The 26140-nt window shown below is 50.1% G+C and overlaps 1 protein-coding gene across 2 annotated transcripts in view; it reads right to left on the bottom strand.

Moving 5' to 3' along the window:
* Nucleotides 1-7312: 7312 nt before the first annotated feature.
* MARCHF4 (membrane associated ring-CH-type finger 4) overlaps nucleotides 7313-26140 on the bottom strand; it is an 85032-nt gene continuing 66204 nt past the window's right edge. For both annotated transcript variants that reach the window (XM_075933029.1, XM_075933030.1), the window contains exon 4: nucleotides 7313-8785. In XM_075933029.1, the coding sequence (XP_075789144.1) occupies nucleotides 8424-8785 (362 nt within the window). In that variant the 3' untranslated portion in view covers nucleotides 7313-8423. The remainder of the gene's footprint in view (nucleotides 8786-26140) is intronic.

Genomic DNA, 26140 nt, shown 5'->3' with positions numbered 1-26140 from the left:
CCGCTGATTTGCTGTAAGAACACATGAATAGGAGTGGAGGAGGCCTGGGGGGAAGGGGATGCCTTTTGTCCCCCCCTCCCACTGCTTCCTTTCTTCCCTCCACCTTAACTGGGAAAGGATGAAAATCCTGAACTGGGTTAGTGTATTGTCATGTGCCTGCCCCTTAACTGGTCTCTTCATGGGGGAGATTTTTTGCCTCAGGATAATGGTGTACGCTAGCCTGAGGTAAAAACACCTTGAAGACCAAGCATGTTTCTGTGAGGTAAACCACCTCATGATAAAACCAGAGTGCCTTCTTTTCACGTGGGCTGTGTCTACACTGGCCACTTATTCCGGAAAAACAGCCGCTTTTCCGGAATAACTTGCCAGCTGTCTACACTGGCCCCTTGAATTTCCGGAAAAGCACTGACGATCTACTGCAAAATTGTCATTGTTTTTCCGGAAAGACTATGCTGCTCCCGTTCGGGCAAAAGTCCTTTTCCGGAAAACCTGTTCTGGAAAAGGGCTAGTGTAGACAGCACAGTAGTCTTTTCTGCAAAAAAGCCCAGATCGCGAAAATGACAATCGGGGCTTTTTTGCGGAAAAGCACGTCTACATTGGCCACGGACGCTTTTCCGGAAAAGCATCCTGCCAATGTAGACGTGCTTTTTTCGGAAATACTTATAACGGAAAACTGTTCCATTTTAAGCATTTCTGGAAAAAGGTGCCAGTGTAGACGTAGCCAGGGTGTTTGCCTCAGGATAGCTCACGTGCATTAACCTGAGGTAAAACCTCTCGTCTTCTATAGCAGTGAAGACAAGCCCTAAGGGAAAGCCAGGCCCCGCCCGCGAGGGGTTCTGTTCTAAGGGAAGCGGGAGAGAAATTTGTCTCCCCATCAGCAAGGAGAAGAAGGGCTCTCCATACCCCTTGTATCAAAGAGCTGCTTTGCCATTTGGGCTCCTCAATCTTCACTTTGGAAGGACAGCAAGGATGAGGATGTGATGGGTAAGAGGGAGGAAGGAATAAAAACTTGTGGGATCCAGGGAGAAATTCTCCAGCCAGATACACGGAGCCCCCAATTTTCTCTCTCGCGAGATCAAAGGCACAGGTAGTTGTAGGGCAGCGGTCGTGCACACCGCTCTTGTTCAGTTTAAAGCTGACTCTTGAGAGCGGAACTTGGGTAAGGAGATTTGGTGAGCTATGTAGCTATCATCCTTGTGTCGGGAGGAGGGGAGGAACCAGAGCCACCATAACAGGCAACAGAATATTTACAGGGAAATATGAACGGCTGGGTAGTCAAGGAACTGCTGTGGTGATTGCAACTGCTCCTATTGGAGCTAATATCCTTGGCCACAAGAAGTGTTGGATCACGTAGAAGTGGTATAGACGTTCCTGGCTCCTATGATGCTTTTCATGGAGATCAATGGCCTATGATGCTTTTCATGGAGATCAATGTCAGGCATGCGCTATGGGTGGGGATGAATTCTATACTCTCCCATCAGTAGAGTTTTAAGGCTCTCTGACAGCACCTGTTACTGCAGTGGGGTGACCCCTGTTTTTTGTCATTACCAGTGCCCCACTGGTGCCCACGTAACATAAAAATAGTGACTAGTTTTTGGGGTGCCTTCACTGCACAGGACACTGCTCTGACAGCATCACAAAAGATGTTTTGACATCACTGCCCTCCTGGGATGGTGAAAAGTGCACCGGCTGGTTTACAAAAGCCAGCGAGTCGTGAAAGCAGCTGCCGTCATCACCAGCGAAAACACCCCAGAGAGACACAGGAACACTGTTGCTGGCTTGGACCACCATTTGGTGGGCACTTGGTGGAAATGTGAGCTCTAGGAAGGCTCTGTGGTTTTGGGGGGCATCGTTGCTTTAAAACTGAGCCCTGGGCATGCAGTGGAATAAAAATATTATCCTTAAGAACGTAAGAATGGCCATATTGGGTGAGAACAACGGTCCATCTAGCCAAGTATCCTGTCTGCCGACAGTGGCCAATACCAGATGTCCCAGAAGGAGGGAACACAACAGGGAATCCTCATGTGATCCCTCCCCATCACCCATTTCCAGACAAAGGAGTCTTGTTTTGTACCGTACTGAAGGCCTTGGTGTGTGTCAGTAACAAAATGTACTGAACAGTCTCTCCTTACTCCTTGCCCCCTTTTTTGTTTATTTACTCATTCAGTTTTCTATATTCTGAATAATACTATCCTTCTCCGGAACACTTGGAAAAGCAGATTGCTTTTAGGGGTAGTAGTAAACAAGCAAAATACAACACTGGCAATGTGGCATAGAAAAGAATCTCTATTATTCTTGCCTTGTGTTCAAGGACCCCGTCTCTTGTCAATAAACTTGTGACTTCCATGGTTCCAGGCATTTGTGCTTTCATATCTTTGTGCTTGCTTGAGTATGGCTCAGATAATTTCAAGACTCAAGTATCTCTCTCTCTCTCTGTTTCACACACAGAGTGACTGAACATTTAATCCATGATTGGCCAAGAATCCCATGTGAGGATTTCTTTTCACCTTCTTTTGCCTACCTAGGGTAAGGTTCTGCGTTGTTCTTTGTACTTAATTAAGTTCTGTAAAGACTTCTTTTTTTTTTTTAGGTCCAATATACTAAACATTCTTTCAGGGTTGTTCCCTCCTCCCCCCCCCAGAAGAATAATACTTTTGTAAGCTTGTAACTCTGGTTCTGGAAGAGGAAACTTGATTTTCTCTCCAAAGATGAAAGCATGAGCTACGCTCTTTTTTAACAGGCGTAAGCCCTCTTGCACAGGAGCTCTTGCTGAAGAGGGCAGTGTGGATGCTCGGTAGGGATTTCTTGCGCAAGAAAGCGTCCACACTGCCATGGGCGCTCTTGTGCAAAAGCACATCTCGCACATGGCAGTGAGGACGTTTTCTTGTGCAAGCTTTCTTGCACTAGAAGCTGCCAGTGTAGACATAGCCTAGGTGCCTACACTGGTGGCTTATCGCTGGATTCAAATGTGCTTCTCGTCACGCGTGCTGGTTTCAGAACATTATGGATACGTGCAAAATCATTCTATGGTTCATGCTGTAGGTATCTTGACTCGTGAGAAGCCAGGCTCTGCGCTGGCAGGGTTTTGCCATAGGGCAAGAGAGGGGCACTGGTAAAAGGAATTTGACAGCCCCAGGAATGGAATGGCAGGGATTGTATCAAGTTATGAGTGGGGTTCATTGGTACTGGGAGGGAGGGTCTCCTGGCACTGGCCGTTAGGGAAGATGCTGTGCTATCTCCAAGGGCTCAGTCCATCTGGATAGCCCAGTGTTTACACTGATTTTCCCTCATTGTGCTTACCTGACAAGTGTGAGCTGGAACGGCCGGTCACATGCTGACATTGTAATGGAAAGGCAAGAGGCATCTGTGGGCTCACTGGCCTTGTGCTCTCAGCTGGAATGCAGGAGTCTGAGTGCTGGTCCTGTCCTTCTGGATCCACGGGGTGGCCATGCTGTGGCGGCAGCTTGCTCATACCCTGAGTGCAGATGAGTTGCCACTTTGAATATGTTGTCCTCCCGGTGTGAGCTGATGCTTGCATTCCTGGCGTCACTCGTCTTGGGGTGAGAGTGCCAGCACCCGCAGTGGACATGCGCCAATTCCACTGGGGAAAAAAATAAATCAGGTCTCTTCCTTAAAAGGAAGGAGAGTTGGCAACTGTACAAGGGCAGCAGCCCGTAGAACGGTCTCCAGCCAGCGCCTTGCTCAGCCAGCAGGAGGTGGGCTGTGATACGGGGCCTGCTGGAGGAATGGGGGTTTGAAGGACTCCTCAGGGATCTGGAAAGTCTGAGGAGGTTTTTCCTGTCTCCCTGAGTGAAAATACAGTTAGTACCTAATACCACTCCTGGCGTTATTATTTTTTCCCCATACAAAAGATTGGCTGAAGTGTCCCTGATCCAGGATAATGTCAGGAGCATGAAGCTAGTGTGATAACAGTGCAGCCTTCCTCAAGGCCTGGCCGCAGGAGCAGGACGACAGAGGGGCATCTTCAAGGCCCAGCATAGAAAATCACAGGCCTCACGTTATTAAAGCAAAGCAACAGGGAAATTCATTCATGTCTCTTGAGAGCCAGCCTGCCAGGGCTGGCGTTTGAAGAGGAGAAGGGCGTGTTTGATTGGCTTTTGGGGCTTCACAACCAGTTCGGTCCTGGGGGAGCACACTGGCAGCAGGAAACCAGGAGTTTCAAACTGAATAGATATTGAACAAACTGTTGGCGAGACTGGAAGAGCAACGGAGGCTCGTGGCCACCTCCTGAAATTTTGGGCGAAGAGGGTAGAACGGAGAGACATTGCTCAGAGCCAAATCTCTCCAAAAAGGCAGTAAGTGACCGGGCAAAGCTGACAGGAAATCAGGAAACTATAACAAAATGTGAGACATAGCAGGACCACGAATCGTTTTAGATGATCGTGGATCCCTCGTGTCTCGATCAGCCACGTAGGAGCGTTTCACGGTGCTCTGAAGCACAAGCAGGAATGCCCAATGGTGGTTCGGGGCGGTGGTTCAGAGACGGTCAGAAAAATGAACAAACCAAACCGTGCGCCTGTCACCCTCAGCCCAGCAGGCTAGGGATGCTCAGAGACTCAAAAGATCTTCGCTCAGGAATAAACTGCTCTGAAAACCGAGATTCCGGTGACATGTGGCTTCTAGCAGATTGTGCTGGTGGTGGCAGCTCTCTTAAGGAAAGCTGAGGTCCTGAGTGCTTGTTCAAATGAATTATTTTGGGGCACTTCTCTGCCCACTGTTATACCAGTGGGCAGGCATGCTGATCACAGTGGGCCCTTCTGGCCTGGGGAATTTATGAAGCTTTGCTTAAGGAACTCTTATAACTAGTTTCCAGCTCTGCTTAGCCGATTTCCTAGTTACCTCGGTTCTTATGTTTGCCTTGTCAGCATAGTATCTGATGCCCAGTCATTGAAGAGAACACTGAACACTTGCCCAGTTCATCGTTTTGTTTGGCTTTTAAATATCTCTTTGCTTCTTAACCTGTTGCCACGGGACTCAGAAGGCCACGGTCTCTGAAACTGGGCTCCGTAGTTTCCTCAGTAAGTTGAACGAGAGGACTTTCCACCCCGTGTGGCCACACGACAGCACAGACTCAGACATGCCCATTGTAACGGGAGAAGATATTTCTAAGCACATGGAAAATGTGTATATAGAAAATGTGGTAACAAATCCATGGCCTCAGAACGCCACGCGACAGTAGCGATGAGACTCAGAAGCATCCGACCACTTCAGTGTAAGGAGAATCTCTGCTAACAGCGTAGAGGCTATGACACACCAAGATGAGCTTTTTGACATTTATTCAGCAAAGGTCAGCGGTGTTCATACCCACTAACTGGCTCATTGCTATCTGTGTTACACACGCAACCTTTGCTTGTCAATGGACTTTACAAACATTGATTCTTACGACAGCCCTGTGAGGTAGGAATGATCAGCCCCATTCTGCAGATGGGGAACTGAGCCACAAAGATTAAGGGACTTGCCCAAGGCTACAGAGAGAGTTGGTGGCAGAGCTGGGGCAAGATTACTCCATCCTGTGCCCAGCCCACCAGACCATGCCTCTCCTTCATGGTGAGATGTGCTTCTGACCTTATAAACTCCCAGCCTGCTAACCCCAGCGAAAGGAATGTGGTTTTCCTTATTAAATAATGGGAGCTGAAGGGAGATCAGGTGACTCTACTTCATATTATGTTCGATAGCCACCGCCCCTTCTCAGAGCATCTCGAGTGGCCATCTCCTGTGACAAGAACACTGCCCATTGGAAAAGCATCTGGGCAGGAAGAGGCTGCTCTGTTCCCTTGCTTTAACCAGACGTAACTAGATTTTACAGCAGGAGCGACCCTGTAAGAGACATGCTCCGGCTAGCACCATTCGGAGGTCATCAGTACAGCCCTGACACCAACCAAAAGCACTCTTTGGTAGACAGTGAGATAGGTTAGCTATGTGGACCATGGCTCCCCCAGAAATCATGTTTGTTTGCGTGGCTCTTCAGGTCATCAGCTGTCTCAGGATTAAGTCTGATCTCAAGACAGAGCGTAGCTTGGCTGGGGTTTCAGAACCCACAGAACATCGGCCATAAAAACACCTGTTCTGTTTCATTCTGATATTCAAAGGGACACTGTCAAGCAATAGAGGTCCCCCAAATGTGACCTCCCTTAAAACAGTTTATCTCTGTTGAATTCTAAATTGCTTTCAAGCCGGCATTTTCAAACCCACCTGCCCACAGTTCGCCAGCTAAATCCCTAGGTCGGTGCAGGAATCAAAGTGCGATCCACTCCCGTGTCTCCAACAGAAGCTACAAGAGGCACTCAGATCCCATGGCGAAGGGAGGTAATATAATCCCGTAAAACGGCAGCCCCCGGTGCAGCTGAAAATTGGGCTGCTTTGATTCATCTGCTTACATATAGATTTTGGTGGCTAGCCCCAGGCTAGATCTCTGTGGCTGTCGTTATTTTTGATTTGCTGCGCCTTTGCTCCAAAGCTAGTTAACACCCCGCATTGGTATGGTTTCTGTTCTGAGGTTCCCCTTACGCTAACAAAACCAGCTCTGTTCTCCAGGGCTGTGACGCGGCACCCATCCACAATGCGTGAAAAGTAAAAAGGGGGCAGCCGTATTTGACTTCCTGCTACAGTAGAAGGCTGGGCAGAGTGGGGCACAGGTGTGGAAGGGCCCGGTGAGGGGAGAACAGACTGTGCCAAATCGAAAAGGACAGAAATCAGTAGGGAAAGACTTTTTATTTTCAAGCTTTTAAAGAGAATATTACAAATGATGGAGAGTAAAAAAATATCCCCTAAAAGCTATTTAAAAATAACTTGACAGTGTCCCTTTAATACCCACAAATGATTCAGACATTGTGCACTGAAAGAGAATGTTCCTGGATACTGTCACTTTCATGGATGGCTCCTAGAGAAAGAGACTTATTAAAAGTGGAACTTATTCATGCTGGCTATGTCTAGACTGCATCCCTCTGTCGACAGAGGGATGCAAATCAAGCACATCGAAATTGCTAATGAAGCCGGGATTTAAATATCCCATGCTTCATTAGCATAAACATGGTTGCCGCTTTTTTCAAAATGTAGTTTTTTCGAAAAAACCCACAAAAACGGCAGTCTAGACGCGGATCTGTCGAAAATAAATCCTTTTTCGACAGGTCCTGTACACCTCATTTTTTGAGGAATATATGATCTGTCGAAAAAGGGTTTATTTTTGACAGATCCGTGTCTAGACTGCCTTTTTTTGAAAAAACTCCGCTTTGAAAAAAAGCAGCGGCCATGTTTATGCTAATGAAGCGCGGGATATTTAAATCCTGCTTCATTAGCAATTTCAATGTGCCTAATCTACTTCTCTCTGTCGACAGAGAGGTGTAGTCTAGACACACCCTCAGAGACTGCGTTCTCTCTTCAGACTAAGTCTTTGTTAGCTTATCGTTTAGTGTCTTCCATTCAATCATTCCTCAAACTGGATATCGAGAGCTTAACCTACAACATCGAGTGAGACTCTTGCAAACTGAGCAGCAGGGAAATACAGGTTAAAACCCCCCCTCCTCTTAGGAGTATCTGAATCACAGATGCAGGAGAAACTGTGGACGTGGGACTGGCCTAGTGTTAGCAAATAGGGGGATGAGGTATGAGCAGAAATTAACCCGGAGCAGCTGCCTTTGTCAAAATCTCCCTGGAGGATGGTTTTTGTGAGCGGGAAGGTTTGGAGGTGGGATTTGGGGGCATCGTACCAGGACTTGTGCTTCAAACACCCACAGTGTCTTTGTACAAATGTTGCCCCAAAATGTTGGTCAAACTGTCTCTCAAAACCAGGCTCCGAACCCCTAGCGGGAGCATCTGACATCAGGGGTTTTTGCTTTGGGTGAAATCTGGACAGGTTTTTTTGTTTAATATCAAAACTGAAAAATCCTCAGCCATTTCAGTGGAAAGACGCTATCGTGAATAATACAAGGCTCCCACATGATTTATGAAATAAAACGATGGATCACACCCCTGCTTAACACCATCCGAAAACTCCTCTAAATACATCGCCTCCTTCATTCCCCTTCTCGCTGTTAGAATCCCACGCTCTGTGTGTGTGTGTGTGTTTGTGTGTTTGAAGAACATTACCCATCCCAGCTAATAAAACTTGTAAGACATGCTAATACCGGCTCTGACTCTGCTTCTCCAAAACTCTGCCCAGTCATTTGTTAGTCCATATTGCACTTGGTTTGTTTTTATTTTAAAAAATAATATTGACTGGCTGGAAAACGTTAACCTCTTCAGCATGTGTGTGCACCTCTGCCTCTACCTCCTTCCTCCGTTGGCCAAGAGCTGCTTCTCCACCTTGCGCAGCTAGCCAGAAAAATTAAAGGCACACCATGCATCACTGCTCTTGAGTGCTTTGTCTCCTCCGCTTTGTGGTAAGGCCTCCTGAATTCTTTCCCTCAGACCGTTGTGACCCGCATGACAAGCTCTCTGTTAGTGCTAGACTGGCTTCTCTGTTCGTGAGGCCGCAGCTGGCTGAGTATATGCAAGATGGTGTAAGCACAGTGGTGGTCGGACAGGGTGCCGGTGGTGTGGTTTGTGCCTCGGACCCCGTTGTCGGTAGGAGCGGAGTTGCTGGCTGTACCACCGGTGGAGGACGAATGGTTGGTTTGGGAGGAGGTTCGGACATTTGTCCTGGTCCCTGTTTTTTGGTCCTCCATATCTTTTGTTTTGTCATAGTTCAACACTTTCCACTGCTGATTTACCGCCTGCCACCGTTTGAAAATCCGGTAAACTGAGGGCCCTTCATGTATTATTAGACCTGGAGGGAAGGCAAAAAAAAAAAAAAAAAGACACTTTCGTGAGAAGTTGGAAATCCAGCAAAGCATCACTCCCTTTTGCTGCCTGCTCAGTGGCGTATGAACTCAGCTGTCTTGGTCAGTGTGTATTCTATGATAAATCTTTTAATTACTGACCACCAGAGCACAAATCCTTCTGCTCAGCTGGACCACCTTCCACCCGAACTAAACAGATCGCGGTTTTATCTCAGCCGTCAGGTCTTACGTACGACAAGATGGCTTATTCTGTACAGCACAACAATATCCCTTCACTCTTGGCTTGAGCTACCATGCGCGTGTAACCCACACACCTAGGCTATGTCTACACTGGCGTGATCTTGCGCCAGAGCTATGCAAATGAGGCTAAGCGTGGAATATCGCCGAGTCTCATTTGCATATCTAATGAGCTTCCATTTTTGCGGAAGAGGCTCTTGCGCAAGAAGGAGCTGTCTATACTGCCCCTTCCTGAGCAAGAAAACCCCTCTTGGGCAATGCCGTTATGCCTAAAAATAATCAGCGTAACGGCATTGCGCAAGAGGGTTTTTCTTGAGCAAGAAGGGCCAGTGTTGACGCTCCTTCTTGCGCAAGAGCCTCTTCTGCAAAAATGGCAACTTGTTAGATATGCAAATGAGGCTTGGCGATATTCCACGCTTAGCCTCATTTGCATAGCTCTGGCGCAAGATCGCGCCAGTGTAGACGTAGCCCTAGTGTGGTTACTGAGCAATTCAAGTGGTACCTAGACCACAGCAACAGCTAAGATCAAGAGACCTCTACAGCATGGGCTGGGAGCCAGCTGGCTTTTAGCTCAGAGGGTAGAGGCTCCTATGTTCTGCTCTAGAGGTCCCAGGTTCAAATCCGCCCGGTGGCAGTTACACACAAAGTATATCATGACTCATTTATCTGAAAACATACATGGGGGTGTAACTGGAATCTACAAGCCATTGGCAACCCTTGCGTGAACATCACATGTCTCTGTAACTCAAACCTAGCTGCCTGACTAGCGGCAGCAAGGGAGTGGGTGTCTAGTGCCTTGATCACTGGGAATCGAGACCCCTTGATGCTATTCCTATCCCTGACTGGCTGGTTGATCACAGGAGAAGGACGTCAGTTCTGAGTCTTGGTTATGCCATCTGCAAAATGAGGAGAAATGACACACGCTGGTCTTTGGAGAGGGCTTTGATTTTGATGGATGAAAACACACACATACTGCCAATTATTCATGACTAGCGTTTGTATTAATGGCGTGTCTGGGACAGGGACTGTGATCCTGGAGTCGATCTACCTACACATGCAATGCAGACAGGCAGAATTGAACCTGGGATCTCTGGAGTTTCATGCATGAGCCTCTAGAGCTTGAACGAAAAGCCAACTCGCTCCCAGTTAAGACTGTAGAGGAAACTCATTCTTTCTCTCTGTAAATGGTCTAAGTGCCACTACATGGGACAGCAAACCACACCCAGTAAGTGTGTGGGTTATGTACTTTCCCTAGCAGGGTATATGCCTCCCGAGCTTCAGAGACATCCCAGTTCAAATCCTGGTCGAGCCCATATTTGTATTGCCGACAGGCAGAACCAAACCTGAGACCTCTGGAGCTTTGTGCCTGAGCCTCTACCACTTCAGCTAAAAGCCAGCTGCATCTGAGCTAAGGTTGTGTAGAGTAAACTCATTGGCTACGTCTAGACTGGCATGATTTTCCGCAAATGCTTTTAACGGAAAAGTTTTCCGTTAAAAGCATTTGCGGAAAAGAGCGTCTAGATTGGCACGGACGCTTTTCCACAAAAGTACTTTTTGCGGAAAAGCGTCCATGCCAATCTAGACGCGCTTTTGCGCAAAAAAGCCCCAATCGCCATTTTTGCGATAGGGGCTTTTTTGTGCATAACAAATCTGAGCTGTCTACACTGGCCCTTTTGTGCAAAAGCTTTTGTGCAAAAGGACTTTTGCCCGAACAAGAGCAGCATAGTATTTCCGCAAGAAGCACTGATTTCTTACATGAGATCGTCAGTGTTCTTACGGAAATTCAAGCAGCCAGTGTAGACAGCTGGCAAGTTTTTCTGGAAAAGCAGCTGCTTTTGCAGAAAAACTTGCCAGTCTAGACACAGCCATTAAGTAGGTGTGTGGGTTACACACACACACACGTTATTTTCTAGATCCACCAAACCAGCATCATACATGGATATAACAGAAGTGTAGTCTAGTGCTTAGCATACCAGTGGACTGTGGCTAGAACTTCTGACTTCTAATCCTTACTGTCTACTCATTCCTGAGACATTGGGTAGGTCAGTTTCCCCTCTCTGTGCATCAGTTATGAGGTCTGTCACCTCAGGATAGTAAAAATACTCAACTCTCTTGCAGGAGGGTTTTGATAATTTATTACTTAATCTTGATAAATCATTGGGAAGATAAAATAGGCAAGCTGAGTGCTCAGGAGGAATAGTAACATTCAAAACACAGGACTGTATCCATCTGCTCTGATCCCATGGAGAATGGCACAGTATAAATGCCGTGCTTAGTACAGTGCGGGAGGAATCCGTCTGCATCTGTCCATCACATCCCACTAGCCTGTGGGTAGAAACTGGCTTCGTGGACATATGGTAACATTCAATACATCAAATTTCAATCTTGTTCTGAATCCCTGAAATGGAAACAGGATTTTATGCAAAAATAATTCATACGACCCTCCAAATCAGACTTTGTTAGATGGTCCGATACCCAGCGGATCACTCACTACACAAGCACAAGTATTCGAGCAGACGGACAAACGTGTTTTTTTTCTTGGTGCTATTGATTCACACCACCTGGGCTGTGATCAAGATCAGACCGGGATGAGAGAAGCTCCCAGGTAGAGCTGCCCTTGAGAGCAACCACTGTGAACCAGTCCGGGAACTTTCACAAACATAAATGCAACAGCCGAGAATGAAAGACTGGTGGAACGAGAATCAAAGTCAAGTTGTGCCAAAGCCTGCAACTTGACCTTCCCGGTGGGATTGTAGCCATAAGTGCCGATTAAGTTGACTTCCATATGAGTGCCAAGCACAGCATCGCAGAAAGTACTTCTAAGTACTAGTGTGCTGTGGAAATAGCATTTATGTGTTTACTAGCACATTTACCCGGCATTGGTCAGGTCCTTAAGGAGGGGGGCAGGGCAGGAAACTGTGTGGTGTTGTGTGTGTGTGTGTAGCGGGTGGGCAGGGAGGGTGGGGGAGCAAAGTCCCCCCCCCCCCCCCACCGGAGATTCAGACCAGGACTGCTTGCTCTTCCTCCTTCTGTCCCTATCAGGGAGCAAGAGCAAAACCTGGTCATTCTGTCTCTTCTATACGGTTTTCTGAGAAGCAATTCCATTCCAGGCACAGCCCTTTTTTCCTGGAACACCCAAACCCTGACCTTGCTTTAAGTTAGGATAAGAGGAAGCTGACTTGGAAGGGATGGAAAATAGGTTTTAAAGTCCTGGTTTTACAAAGCCCTGGCTGAGATACAGTAATTCCTCATTTAACATGTGCCTGCTTTACACGTTTTTGCGATAGCACGATTTTTTTTTTAGGGAACGTTTTTTGAATTACACGACCGTCCCCGGAATAACACGGTTTCCCCAGCTGGCCCATTGCTGGTAGCTGCGCGGGGCTTCCCCTGCCTCCCTGCAAAGCGGAGGAGGGTTCGCTGCTCGCCGCGCCATTCCACAGCAACTCCCCCTCGCCGGACGTAGTGCGGGTCCCGGCAGACCCGTCACAGGGGCATACTCCCAATCCAATCGCCCTCCCCTCTCCTCCCCTTCCCTTCCCCAGAGCCAAACACCTTCCCTCCCTGCTGAAACCCAGTCCCCTTTCTCCCCCAACCTTATGTCCCAGTCCCAACAGACACCACCGCTTGAAACGCAACCCCCACCTTTTCCATTATTTTCAATGGGAAAATTGACCCTGCAGAACACGTTTTCACTTAGCACGCTCATTTTCTGAAACATCTCGATAGTGTTAAATGAGGAATTACTATAATTTAATTGGGATTGGTCCTGCCTTTGGCTGGACTTGATGGCCTCCTTGGATTTTATGATTCTATGAAGCTGCATACCAAATTTGGTGGTCCTAGCTCTTACAGTTTAGGAGGAGTTCTTGAACAGAAAGTCAAACAAAAGACAGACAAATGCTCTAAAATATATAGCAGATAAGTAGAAATACAAGAAATACTTTCAAATCCTGTGCGATAAGGAGCTTATCTTTTCTAAGACTGTGCTTATCTGCTTGTTCTTTGGCTGCTGGTGCATCACAGAGTCGTTACTGCAGAAAAGTATCCACACGAGGGGCATGGTGCGTTGGCATCTCCCCAGGCACTCTGAACATGTTTTCCCACCGCTAATGGGCGGGGTTGGGGAGTGAGTCTATCTGCAGTTGGTTGTCGTGAAGAATCAGAAATGAAAGGGGAGGGCTGCCACCCATTCCAGCTGGTGTGAGAGCTGGAATACAGCGCCTCTAGCTCCCAAGGGAGCAGGCCAACCAGAATCCAAGAGGGACGTGATTGTTTCAAAAGCCAATTTTAAAAAAGCACTTGCAGCTAAAAAGCCCATTGTGTTTTATCTACCTTTACAATGCACTTAAGTACCAAGTACGGAATATTTGAAGCACGTAAGTATTTTGAAGTAGTCTTCATAGTTGTACGTAACATGGGAACACTGTGCGTGGAAGTGAATTTCACGAGAGAGCACTCCTTTATTCTCTCCAGCGCCCCTAGTGAACGCCAGTGGAACTTCGGAGTGTTCTGTCGTATTCTCCGCGCACTGGCGATAAGGACAACTGGATGCACTTCCTGTCCTGGAATGTAAGGCTGCAGCCAACCGCTTATTAGAACAAAAATTTATTTCAAAAGCTCACCCTGACCTCCACTAGGCAGCTAGCAAATGGTTGGTTGGCAGAAGAGCTTGTCCTCCAAACTGAACTCGTTAGAACTGTCATTTACTATCTCTTTGTCCATTGATTAGCACAACGGACTCTGACCTGGCTGTAATGCAGTAAAAATATTAAATGAATAATAATGAGCTCAGAGAGAGATGGATACCAGCCTTGTTAACTGAACAGGTTTGGGAATTGCTGACAGCAGGGGACAAGTTACAAACAGGACTATGTTTCAGGATCATTTTTACAAACATGGGGCCCATATGGTTGTGGTTAAATGTGTGCAGAGCCTCCCAGCTGCATTTGGACCGCGACTACATGCTGTATACTGGATATGTGCATGTGCTGTCTAAAAAGACGTACACACGGACAAATACCTGATCTGCACACACAACTATGGCCACTGCACTTCCATGGCTGAATGCACAAGATGCCTCGAGTTAATGAATGGGCATCCAGTTTAGATCATTGACTTATTCACCGGGCTGAGGTTGCCCTCCACCAGCAATGTTGAACACGGAGTTGCAAGACCTGTTATGAGGTCAGCATTAGTAGCATGTGAAATGGTCCAGTGGTGCTTATGGAATTCCACTCGTGTTGGGATTTGTAATAATCTGGAAACTCTTTGAAAAGTTCCCAATGTGTTTGAGCGTGTGTGGGCTACTTAACGGTTTGATGAGTAACGGGTAAAACTGGCCAGTTTCAACCGAGCTATGCTCTGATATTGAGGCTTCGTTCCATTCTGATGATCGAAGCATGACTTGGAAGGGATGAACGTGTCCGCCAGATGGCCCCTGCTAGCATCTGAGCTGAGCAAGTTGACGGGGATACTGAAGTGGCACTTTTCTGGTGTCCAGATCAGCTTCTGCACAATTTAGGCTCCAATTTAAATAAAAATTGGGTGTCGAACCCTCATGATTGCGAAGAAAAACTGCATATGACCTGTAGCTGCGCTGCCTTTCCAATGGATAAATTATAACTTTGGAAGTGGTTTATTTAGTGGGACTGACCAGTTAACCAGTGTTGTTCATTACTTCACTGCTGATCATGTGAAATAAACATGATTGACAATGGAGTCTGGTCTTTTCTTTATGCAATTTCTCCTCCTGCCCGGAACAACCCGCTGGATCCCAAACGTTGACTAGCTGCTCATGTCAAAACAAGTAACGCTTTTAACAGCTGGACATTCTAAGACTATGGAGCATGGATGAAAGGTCAAGGTTAGAGCATCACAGCTTCCCCCGCCCCCGATTCTGCTGCTTACAAACCACTGAGATTTGCAGAACTCTCGTCATGGATCACCTTGTCTGATCACAATGCATCCCCTGAAAGTTGTCCCGAAATCTGATTTTTGTTTCCTCTCTTGCACTACAGCTCAGAACTGTGAACCTCAGTCATGGGACAGACCCCTGAAAAGCAGCACACTTCCAGGTTATTTCGGAAAGCACAGGAAATGGAGACCTTCGATGCAGCTGTAAAGCGGGCCAGTCCTTGACAACGGCCGTTAGATACGTATTTAAATGAGCAGTGTGATTTCCGAGCCAATGCCACATTCTGTGTTTTCTTTGAGATCACTTTAAGCCCTAGGTCAAAGAACCCAAATTGGATATTTTCTCTTTGGCTGTCAAACACCCTCCATGGAATCAGCCCTATTCTCCCAAGTATTCAGCATGGAGCTGGGACTGTAAGTCCTTTTTTATTAGCTTACCACCAATATAACTGAACAAGGGGGTGGTTCTAAACATTTTTGTTTGTTCACCGTCTATTGTAAAAAGTCTATGGTCTTACGCTGGTAGCCGTGCGCTGCTGCACGGATTGGTTGTGGAGTGGACAGAGCCCCTGTTTGCTCAGACAATTCGGACTTAGAAATATTCAGATACGGGCAGCATAACTTGTTTTCCTCTGCATTTGCCAGGCTCTAAATTACTTATTGATTTTGCAGGGCCAGGCTCAGGAAGCTGCAAGATGAAGAGAGGACCAAGCAGAGGGGTGGGCAAGGGGTGGAATTAATGGGGATTCATTTGCGATGGCAAATGCCAAGAAAGAGCAGGAGTCATCTAGTTAATATCAAGCGGCAGGGCATTTTATGCTTCCATTGAAACAAATGGGGGTTAAAATATAACTCGGATTCCTGCAGCCGTCTCCAGAGACCCTCCTTCCAGATATGGCATCACTCTGAGGAGCCTTTTTACTAACTGGGGAGAAACCTCCCAATTCAAGGCCTTGTCTAGCCGGAGAAACCTGTAGAAAGAGCCGTACAGTAATTCCTCATTTAACACTGTCGAGATGTTTCAGAAAATGAGCGTGTGAAGTGAAAACGTGTTCTGCGGGGTTAATTTTCCCGTTGAAAATAATGGAAAAGGTGGGGGTTGCGTTTCAAGCGGTGGTGTCTGTTGGGACCGGGACATAAGGTTGGGGGAGAAAGGGGACTGGGTTACAGCAGGGAGAGGAGGCGTCTGGCTCTGGGGAAGGGAAGGGGAGGAGAAGGGAGGGAGATTGGGTTGGGAGTATGCCCCTGTGACGGGTCTGCCGGGACCCGCACTGCATTCGGCGAGGGGGAGTCAGCGGGGAATGGCGTGGTGAGCGGTGAACCCTCCGCCGCATTGCAGGGAGGCGGGGGAAGCCTCGCGTAGCCGTCAGCGACGGGCCGGCTGGGGAAATGGTGTTATTCCGGGGATGGTCGTGTAATTCAAAAAACATTCCCTAAAAAAAATCGTGCTACCGTGAAAATGTGTTAAGCGGGCACGTGTTAAATGAGAAATTACTGTATTCCTAGAATCCCCGTGTTGCTTAGGTACCATTCCCACGAGAGCAGGCAGGTGAGTTTCTGAACTCTCAAGATGCTGTATGGGGGAATATCGTGGACCGCAGGATGTTTGTCGGGGGCAGGGCCTTTGCCCTGGCTGCCCAGTTTCCCCAGCCCCACTGCATCACAGCAAGACTCCCCTCTGTTCCCTACAGGATCCTCCCTTCTGGACATCTCTGAGTTTGCTGGAAAACCCAGTGGGGGCATCTGGCTGCCCCATGAAGCCCCCGCCGTGGAGCACCAACAAGGAAAGGGCACCTGCAGAATCTGAGGTGCTAAGGAATTGTTGCTTCCAGCTCATCTTTCATATGGGGCGGGGGCACTTGGCTTGACTCCCCTCTCCATCTCGTCTGAGCACAAAGTTTTCTATTTAGCATCCTGGTTTAGGCAGCCGGCGCCTACCACTTCATATGCAACGAGCTCCCTATTTCTATAGAGTCTTTTCCTTTCATTAGTCAGGGGTGGGGAACCTAAGGCCGCATGTGGCCCCCGACTTACCTGGATCCACCCCTTGAAGTTTGGGGCTCCCTCCCCAGCTTTGGGGAGCCTCTGCTGGTGCTCCACGCTGGAGCACACAAACTCTACTAGCCTGGGGAATGTGGGGAGTGTCTTTCTCCTTCCCAGTTGGGGGCTGTGTCGGTGAGGATTTGGGACCAACAGAGAAAGAGAATATCCATTTATTATGGCCCAGCGCCCAGAAGTGAGCTCAATGTCTCACGACGCAGACGAACCCGCCAGTGGCTAGGTAGCCGGTGCCCTGTGACCGCTGTTTACCCTGCTGCCCAGAATTCTCTCAGTGTTCGCCTCTCCTTCCCCTCCTCGCCTGTTCTCTCTTGGTTTACATTCAGATTGTAAGTCCTGTGAGGCTGAGATGACCTGACTGTGGGGTGTTTTTACAGCATCCGGCCCAACAGGGCCCATATCCTTGTTGGGCATTGTTCCTGCAATTCACATGCCTGCTCCAAACCGCTTACAGCTTAGTTTCCAATCACATACAAGGAGGCCACTAAAGAAAGAGGTGAATGGGTTTGTGATGGGTGGACCCAGCCCTGCAGTGGGGGGAGCTAGGTCTAACCAGGCCCACCTGGCTGAGGAAGTCCCGCCCCCGCAGCCCTGCTGGGCATGCTCAGACCGCAGCTCGGGTATAAAGGCGTGGAGAGAGGCTCAGTCAGGGCTGGCTGAGATCCCGTGGTTGAACCGCCGGTGGGACCGGACCTGGGGACCAGCCAGCGAGACACCAGAGACGCTGCCGAGGATCTGGAGGAAGGACCCTGGAAGGAGTCCGGTGGAGACTGGTAGGAAGTAGCCCAAGGTAGGAGATGGACCCCCGAGGAGTTCAGCGTGTTGTGGTGGGATTCCCCGCTGAGGAAGCAGTGGACCACGCATCTGCTAATTGGGCCCTGGGTTGGGACCCTATAGAGTAGGGAGGGCCTGGATCCTGCTACCCCGACCTCCAACCTGCCGCTAAATGCTCTGGCTGCTAGGCTGCACTGCCCGAGTGGGAGGGGCATGGGTGTGGAACCGCAGTTGAGTTTCAGGGCATGTGGGGCTGGGCATGGTTCCAAGAACCCAGGGATGCGACAGCTTCCTCTGGGAGAGGGACGAATACATCGTCCCACAACAGGGCTCAATGGGACAGACTTACATCAATAAGATGACACCGTCGCTCAGCAAAGGCAGGAGTAGAGGGTTATGGAGCAAGACGTGGGATCAATGATTCATAAGAACATAGGAACGGCCACACTGCGTCTGGCCAAAGGTCCGTCCAGCCCAGGATGCTGTCTGCCAACAGTGGCCAGTGCCAGTGGTCAGGTGTGTGGTGGGCCAGCACGTCCGAAAGGTGGCATGTCAGCCACGTGGCACCCCTGGGGCAGCGGGTCAGGCCTGACTTGGCCATTTTGCCAGCACAGTCACTTCCACCACTTCCTGGAGTAAAACTGCATGTGGGTAAAGCCGGGAGTGGAGGGCGCCTCTCTCCACGGCGTGGCTGCATGCCACAAACTCAGCTCTCTGCAGGACAGTGCCCATGGCAGGGGAACTTTCACGGAGAGAGAATATTTCGGAATATTGTCCTACTCCCTGCTGCTGGCTGGAAGTTCCCCCACCTCCCTGAAGCCCCCCCTAAAATGAATAAATAAACCATACACTGGCACTAGGTCTAGATGGCTGTATGAGGATACTGAGAAATGAATGTTGTACCCTTCAGGGCTCATGTACTCCTGTGAGATTTAATCCACAGGACACAATAAAGCCTCAGATTGAAGGGCAGTGTGTAGCAACACAGGCAGCAAAAACCGAAATCCTCCTTGTACCAAAATGAGAAAACACCCGGGCAGAACGACTTTATTTTCGCAATCTCCCCTTGCCCTGTAACCTTGAGCACTCTTGGTTCTACCCTTAGCCCCCACCACGGTGAGAAGGAAGAGAGTTTGAAGTCCTCTGTTCCTGGGTCTGACGTGTGGGGTTACCAGGGGTAAAGACCGACTCCGTGCCTCAGTTTCTTCATCTATAAAATGGAGATGACAGCAATGACCCATATGTGTAAATGCTTTGAGGTTTATGGGGGAAAAGACCCCACTTGATAGGGGCTAGATACTGGTAAGTCTTAAGAAGAAGAGGGCGGACAGTCATTTGAAACTGGGGTGACCACAGAGCAGACTGGTAAGGGCTGGATTGTCGGTTCTACTACAGTGGTTTTCAGCCTTACCAACTGCTGTACCCCTTTCAGGAGTCTGATTCGTTTTGCATACACCAAGTTTCACCTCATTTAAAAACGACTCGCTCAAAAATCAGACATAAAAATACGAAAGTGTCTCACTGTGCACAGTTACTGAAAAACTGCTGACGTTCTCATTTTGCCTGGATGAAATGTTAGTTTGTATTGACTTTGTTAGTGCTTTTTATGTCGCCTGTTGTAAAACTAGGCAGATAAGATCGGCCAGGCTGGGTCAGACCAAAGGGCCATCTAACCCAGGGTCCTGTCTGCCGACAGTGGCCAATGCCAGGTACCCCAGAAGGAGTGAACAGAACCGGGAATCATCAAGTGATCCCTCTCCATCACCATTTCCTATCCATCTTGGCTAATATCTAGACGAGTTGATGTATCTCTTAGAAGACGTCTGTGTACCCCCAGGAATACACACACCCCTGGTTAAGAAACACTGTTCTAATAGGTTGTGATGTAGTGTCGGTACGTTGCTGGTTGCTATGCTTGGGCGTTGCTGTCTGTAAGCACTGCCCAGCAGGGGGCGCATTGAGGGCCCCCATGTGACGTAGATAGTGACCCTACTGGTTAAGGGAAGGGATGGAACAAAGGAAGTGAGTGTTTGGGGGAAAGTTTCGTTTCGGCTGGGGGAAACCATGAAGGGGACAGACTAAGCAGGGGGCTGGGAGTTTAGGGGCCTAGGCACCCCGTCCCAAGGGATCTGAGGCATCCTGGCCCTGGCTCCTGTAGCTACATCACGTCTATGCTGTGTTGTACCCTAGAGAAGCAATAGACCCTCTTTTCTACTGGCTGGCAGAGTCTGTTCTGGCTGCTACGGGGGTGCAGGATCGGGGGGAACCCCAACACGCCATCACATAGGTCTTGGCCACCTTTTATTCCTAAAGTGTGGGCTACACTTCAAAATTAGATTGATGTAGCTATGTTGCTCAGTGCTGCAATTCCCCCCCCTCTCTTCCCCGAGCACCATGGTTATGTCCACTAAACTCATCGTGCAGATGTGGCCAGGTTGATGGAAGAGTTCTTTTGTTGACCTGGTTACTGCCTCTTGGAGAAGTGTATTTACTCCATTGATGGTAAAATCCCTTCCATCCATGTAGGAAGTGTGTACACTACAGTGGCATGGTTTTGTCTGTCAGTGTAGACACAGACTAATGTCTGTTAATGGAACTGGCTGCTTATCCCAAAGAGAGAATTCAGGCTCCATGCCATCTGAACAGGGCAGCAGTCTAACTGGAAGCATCTCCATTTTGGACTTACACTGACAAAAAAAAGTAGAAGAGCAAACGCATTCCCTGAACGCGGCGGAGATTTTTCGGGATACCTCCGGTATCTCAAACCCTGCCCCCCCGCTCCGTGTAGCTGTACCCTTTATAAGCCAGCAGTTTATTCCATCACTGCTCTAAACCTGATACAAGAGTGTATGCACTCGTTTTCCTTGACCATTTAAAACTTTCTCGTTCTTCTTTGCTCTTATAAATAAACATGTAGATATTAGATACTAACGGATTGGCCACAGAGTAAGGTCTGAGTTAAATATATGTAGCACCTCTCTGTGAATGCACAGGCCTCAGTGAAGAAAGCTTCTCTTGGTCCAGCAAGCAACAATTCCCTGCTCCACGCAGGCAGAATCCCTTGAGCTTCATTATCACGTTCATAGACTCCAATGGCTAGAAGGGACCGCAAGAAGTCCCCTGTGCCGAGGTAGGACTGAATAAACTATCCTAGACCATCCTTGACAGGTGTTAGTCTGACCAGTTCTTTCAAATCGCCTATGATGGCGATTTCACAGCCTCTCTTGGACGCCTATTCCAGAGCGTAACTATTCTTATCGGTGCAAAGTTTTTCCTAATATCACGCCTAGAACTCCCTTGCTGCAGATTAAACTGATTGGTTTTGTCCCGCCTTCAATCGACAAGGAGAGCTATTGATCACCATTCTCTTTTTAACAGCCCTGAGCATACTTGAAGACAGTTCTCAGGTTCCCCCTCAGACTTCTTTTCTCAAGACTAAACAGGCTCAGGTTTTCCAACCTTCCCGTAGGCCAGGTTTCGTGAACCTTCTGCCATTTTTTTTTCTTTCTGGACACTCTCCAATTTGGGCACGTCTTTCCCAAGGACACCGTCCTCCGAGTGAGGCCTCACTCAGAAGAGCGAGTGAAATGGGACAGTGATTTCCATTGTCTCCCATTCAACACAGTTGTTAATACACTCTGGTTCTCAATGAGCTGCCGTTGGATGGCAGCATTTTGCACTCCGGAAAGGCGCAGTGTTGGTGGTGCCAGCGTAGTCTCTGCGGGAAGTTGACTGATTCCTCGACGGGTTGAGATTAGCAAAAGTGGAACCCGTTCTCACAAGTCCCCCATCGGCCAGTAGACTCTGGGGATCTAGGTTTGGACGTGGCCACATGAATTGCTAGGACCCACTTTAACACACGAGAGTCTCCCAATCGTGCCCAAAGGATGAGGCTATCTCAGGGATCTGGGAGGGTTAGAGTTAGGGTGACTTGGCCCCTCTCCTAGCAGCAGAAGGAACGATAGCACCAAATGCAGCCCGGTTCCTCCTCATTGCAGCTGGAGAGGAGCCCCTGTTTCCAGCCTATGTGAAGTCCTGTGCCAAGTGGTATTTGAGCATGGCGGGGGTTCTTCCCCCCACGCCCATGCTATCTCGCTCTTGGGAGATGCACTTCTCGTCTTCCCCACGCCATATGGCCAGCTGGTGGAGATCAAGACCCTGCAGGGGTGGGAAAGAGGACAGGACTTGAATGGAAAATGGAGCTCCTGGACACAGGTAGGCTGATCTGGTGAGTTAACCTTGCATTGCTGATTCTATCCTACTCCTGTGCTGATTCCTGCCCTGCTCCTTACCAGACCCTCCCCACCCCCCAACAAAGACCAGCTGAAACCCTCTCGGGATTTATCAGTCCTGTTCTGATGCAGCAGCGGGCAGAAGCCCAGTTCACCAGCAGGAGGCTCAGACATACCCCTCTGACTGCCGGGTTTCAGTTCAGCTCAGAAAGGCTTGGGCTGGACAATGGGAAAACTTTTATAAGAGCAAGGACAACTGGGAAAGCAGCGGGGAGAAACAGTCTGGCCTAATGCAGGTGCTTGGAGTGGCTGGCCTGAAGAGTAGCTCTGGCCTTACTATTTGCAGTATGTTATCATTTACATTGACAGTCTAGGTGGCTCTCCCCACTTGAGCTAAAGAGGACTCTCCATTTGCGACTTGCAGTATAGGGCCTATGTCACACAGTCATATATTTCGAATTCTACTCCTAAAGGTCAGTGGGGCATTTCATTCCAGTGCAGTATTTAGTGGATGGGCAACAATACTGGCTCATTTTCCATCTCCCTTTAAAGTACAACGCAGGCTAATGGGATGTTTTCAGCGACTGTTAATTATTTCACCCTCATTAAAAACTAATAAATGGACCCATTGGCACAGAGAACACCACATGTTCCTTGCAGCCAGGCATACCCGGGGGTTCCTTTTGCACAGAGGCGCTGTCTGGAGAGGAATGTTAGCAAGAATTCTTGCGTGTAATGTATAGAAAAGTGAAGCCTTGTGAATCAAGGTATAGAATTTATCAGTAGTGATGGGCCCGACCCCAGCCCCGACAAAGAGAGTTCAGAAGTGGATCCAACCTCGACGGGTCAGGCCCACCTGAGTGGACAGGTGCTGGCTCCTCTGTGTGGAGACTGCTAGCAATCAAATTCAGCATTCGCTGCAAACCGTCCCATCCCTTCCGAATCAGCGGGTCTGTGACCCTCAGCACCGCAGTGCCTCGCACCTGCCTTGGCGTCTGCCACGCAGCCAGTCAAGGTGAGCATGCGACTGCCTCTTGGCCCCCTGAGCCGTTGAGTGCCACACACAAGCGGTGTGTAAAGGGAGATGCAGCCCAATGGCTTAGGAGCAGAAGACCTGACCGGGCCGTTCATGATGGTTTTCCCACCCACCCCAGAAAGGATGATAGCGATGCGGATTGTACAGGCGATCCGGATGGACGGCACAACTGGACTCCATGCAAACAGCGGCTGTGGCCTCTGCCTCAGCACAAGAGAAGATTCCAGTTGTTTGTCTTTATTCCAGCTGCCTGGCCAGCTGGCAGGGCCTGGACCTAGTCTATGTGACTTTGAAGGGGGTGCTAGCCCCAACCAGCTGCTCAACTGGTGTGATGTAGTGTCAGTACCTTGCTGGTTGCTGTGCTTGGGCTGGGGGCTGGGAGTGACCCCTACTGGCCTCTCTCTGTAAGCACTGCCCAGAGGGCCCCCATGACAGTGACCGAACCGGTTCTACCGGTTAAGGGAAGGGATGGAACAAAAGAAGGGAGTGTTGGGGGAAGGGTCAGTTGCTGGCTGGGAAACATGAAGGGAACAGCCTGAGCTGAGGGGTACGGGTGATGGATCCCTAACCCAAGGGATCTGAGGCATCCTGGCCCTGACTCCTGTAGCCACATCATGTCTGTGCTGTGCTGTATCCTGGAGAAGCCATAAACCCCCTCTATTCTACCAGCTGGCAGAGTCTGTTCTTGCTGCTATGGGGCTGCAGCGTCGAGGAAAACTGGATTGTGCATTGGAGCCGAGGGCAGGCGTGTGGCCGGTCCCCAATGTATTTGTGTGGAGGCTGCGGCAGGAAGGCAGAAAAAGCCACTACCCCAGTGGCAGGGCAGTGCTGAATTGCTCAGAAGGTCAGAAACTCAAATGCAAGACACCCCCATGCACTAGCCCCATTCCCAAGGGCTGTGTCTACATTGGCATCCCTTTCCGGAAAAGGGATGCTAATGTAGACTTCGGAATTGCAAATTCCACGGGGGATTTAAATATCCCCCGTGGCATTTGCATTTACATGGCTGCCGCTTTTTTCCGGCTTGGGGATAAGCCGGAGAAAAGCGCCAGTCTAGACGTGATTCTCCGGAAAATAAGCCCTTTTCCGGAGGATCTCTTATTCCTTTTCTGGAAAGGGATGCTGTGACGGCGCGTTGGGGGTTCCCCGTCTCCTGCACCCCGAAATGGCACAAACAGACTGCACCAGCCAGTGGAATTGAGGGTGGTTTATTGCTCCTCCAGCTCAGCGCAGCACCGATGTAGTCTGGTCACAGGAACTGGGCTAGGATGCCTCAGGCCCCCTTGGGATGGGGGAGACTGGGCCCCTAAACTCCAGCCCCTTCTCCTAGGCTCCCCTCCATGCCCTCCGACAGCCAGCAACCAACTCCCTCCCTTCCAGCCCTGCCCCCCAGCCAAGGCAGCATTCCACCTTCCTTTGTTCCTCTCCATGGGGGGTGTCTGGCCACTGGTTTGCATAGTGACTCATCCTGTTTTGCTGGGTCGTGGTACCCACGGCAGCCAGTGGGGGATCCCCCAGAGCCAGCAGCATAGAAACCAGCCAGGTACCCCCACTACGTCACAGTTCTCCCTCCTCCGAGAGCGAACTGAGCAGGGTCACTCCGCTCGTGACCTAGGGAAGTTCGGGTCCTCTGCGTGGGAACCCGCCCTGGGGACATGGGTGCTCCCCTTGACTCAGGCCGGCCATGGCAAGGCCCCACATGAGTTGGTTTCCTCCGTCCACTCGCCGCCCCGCTCCAGGGCGACTGGCACAGGCCTGTCCTCGGGGGTCACACCCACCCTTCCACTGGCCTTGATCTCTGGCCAGGGTCTCTCGGGCCGGGGCCATGAGCCCAGCGAGCCTTCTCTGGACAGCCAGGGCGGCTTCCACCCCCGATGCTCCATCCAGGGAGGACTTCCCCTCCCATAACTCTCTCAGCAAGCCCAGAGGGTCTATCTGGGGTAGAGACCCCCAAGCCGCTTTCCTCCTGTCTTGGGCCTTCCCGCCCCTCTGGCAGGAGTCACAGGACCGGCAGTACCGCTGCACGGCTGTAAAGATTCCCGGCCAATAGAAGTGCTGGAGCAGCTTCAGCCGGGTGCTCCGGATCCCCCGGTGGCCCCCAACGGGGGAATCGTGGGCCAAATACAGCAGCTTGAGGCGATACTTTCGGGGGACGACCAGCTGCCGCTCTACCCTCCATGCCCTCGCCTTCCTGGGGGGGAGCCACTCACGGAACAGGAGCCCACGCTCCCGCAGGAATCTCTCCTGGCCACCTCTCCCCCGGGGCCGAGCTGCACGGAGGCCAGCCTGGTCCCTCAGCCTCTGCAAGGAGGGGTCTGCCTGCACCTCAGCCTGGAATTCAGCTGCTGAGGCAGGGATCGGGACCTGTCCCCCACCTCTGCCTAGGTCCGGAGTCCCAGCCTGGCTGGACCCCGTGTCCACTGGGATGGGACCCTGAGGACGCTGCCAGGAGTCCTTCCCTGGACCCAGGTTGTCAGCCCCCCGCTGGCTCTGGCTCCAGGTAGTGACTAGAGCCCGCTGGGATTCATGGGGCCACTCCTCTAGGTCATTCCCCATCAGCACCTCGGTGGGCAAGTGCGGGTGCACCCCCACTTCCTTGAGGCCCTCCTTGGCCCCCCATTTCAGATGCACCCGGGCTACAGGCACCTTAAACGGGGACCCATCTATGCCCTTCAGGGTCAGCTGCGCGTGGGGTAGTATCCGCTCCGGGGCCACTATGTCGGATCGGGCCAGAGTCACCTCCGCCCCCGTGTCCCAGAAGCCCGTCACCTTCCTACCATCCACCTCCAGGGGTATGAGGCACTCGCTCCGCAGGGGCCGTCCTGCCCCCACCCGGTACACGGAGAAATCCGCCTCCTGAGAATCAGACCTCCCAGGGGAGGTGCACTGAGCATCCTTCCCCTCTCTCTGAGCTGAGGTTTGCCTGCCAGCCCCTGCCTCTGGGGCAGCCTGCCCTTCCTCCCGCCCCAGCCAGTTAACCCTGGAAAGTCCCCGGTCCTGGGACCTGGTGCACTGAGCCCTCTTGTGGCCTTTTTGCCCACAGCGATGGCAAGTTAGGCTTTGGGCTGTCTCTGTCCAGGCCCTGGCTG

The sequence above is a fragment of the Pelodiscus sinensis genome, chromosome 7, assembly GCF_049634645.1.
Source record: "Pelodiscus sinensis isolate JC-2024 chromosome 7, ASM4963464v1, whole genome shotgun sequence".
Classification (NCBI taxonomy): domain Eukaryota; kingdom Metazoa; phylum Chordata; order Testudines; family Trionychidae; genus Pelodiscus; species Pelodiscus sinensis.
The sequence above is the reverse complement of the archived record's forward strand: the minus strand, read 5'-3'. Positions and strand labels throughout refer to the sequence as shown.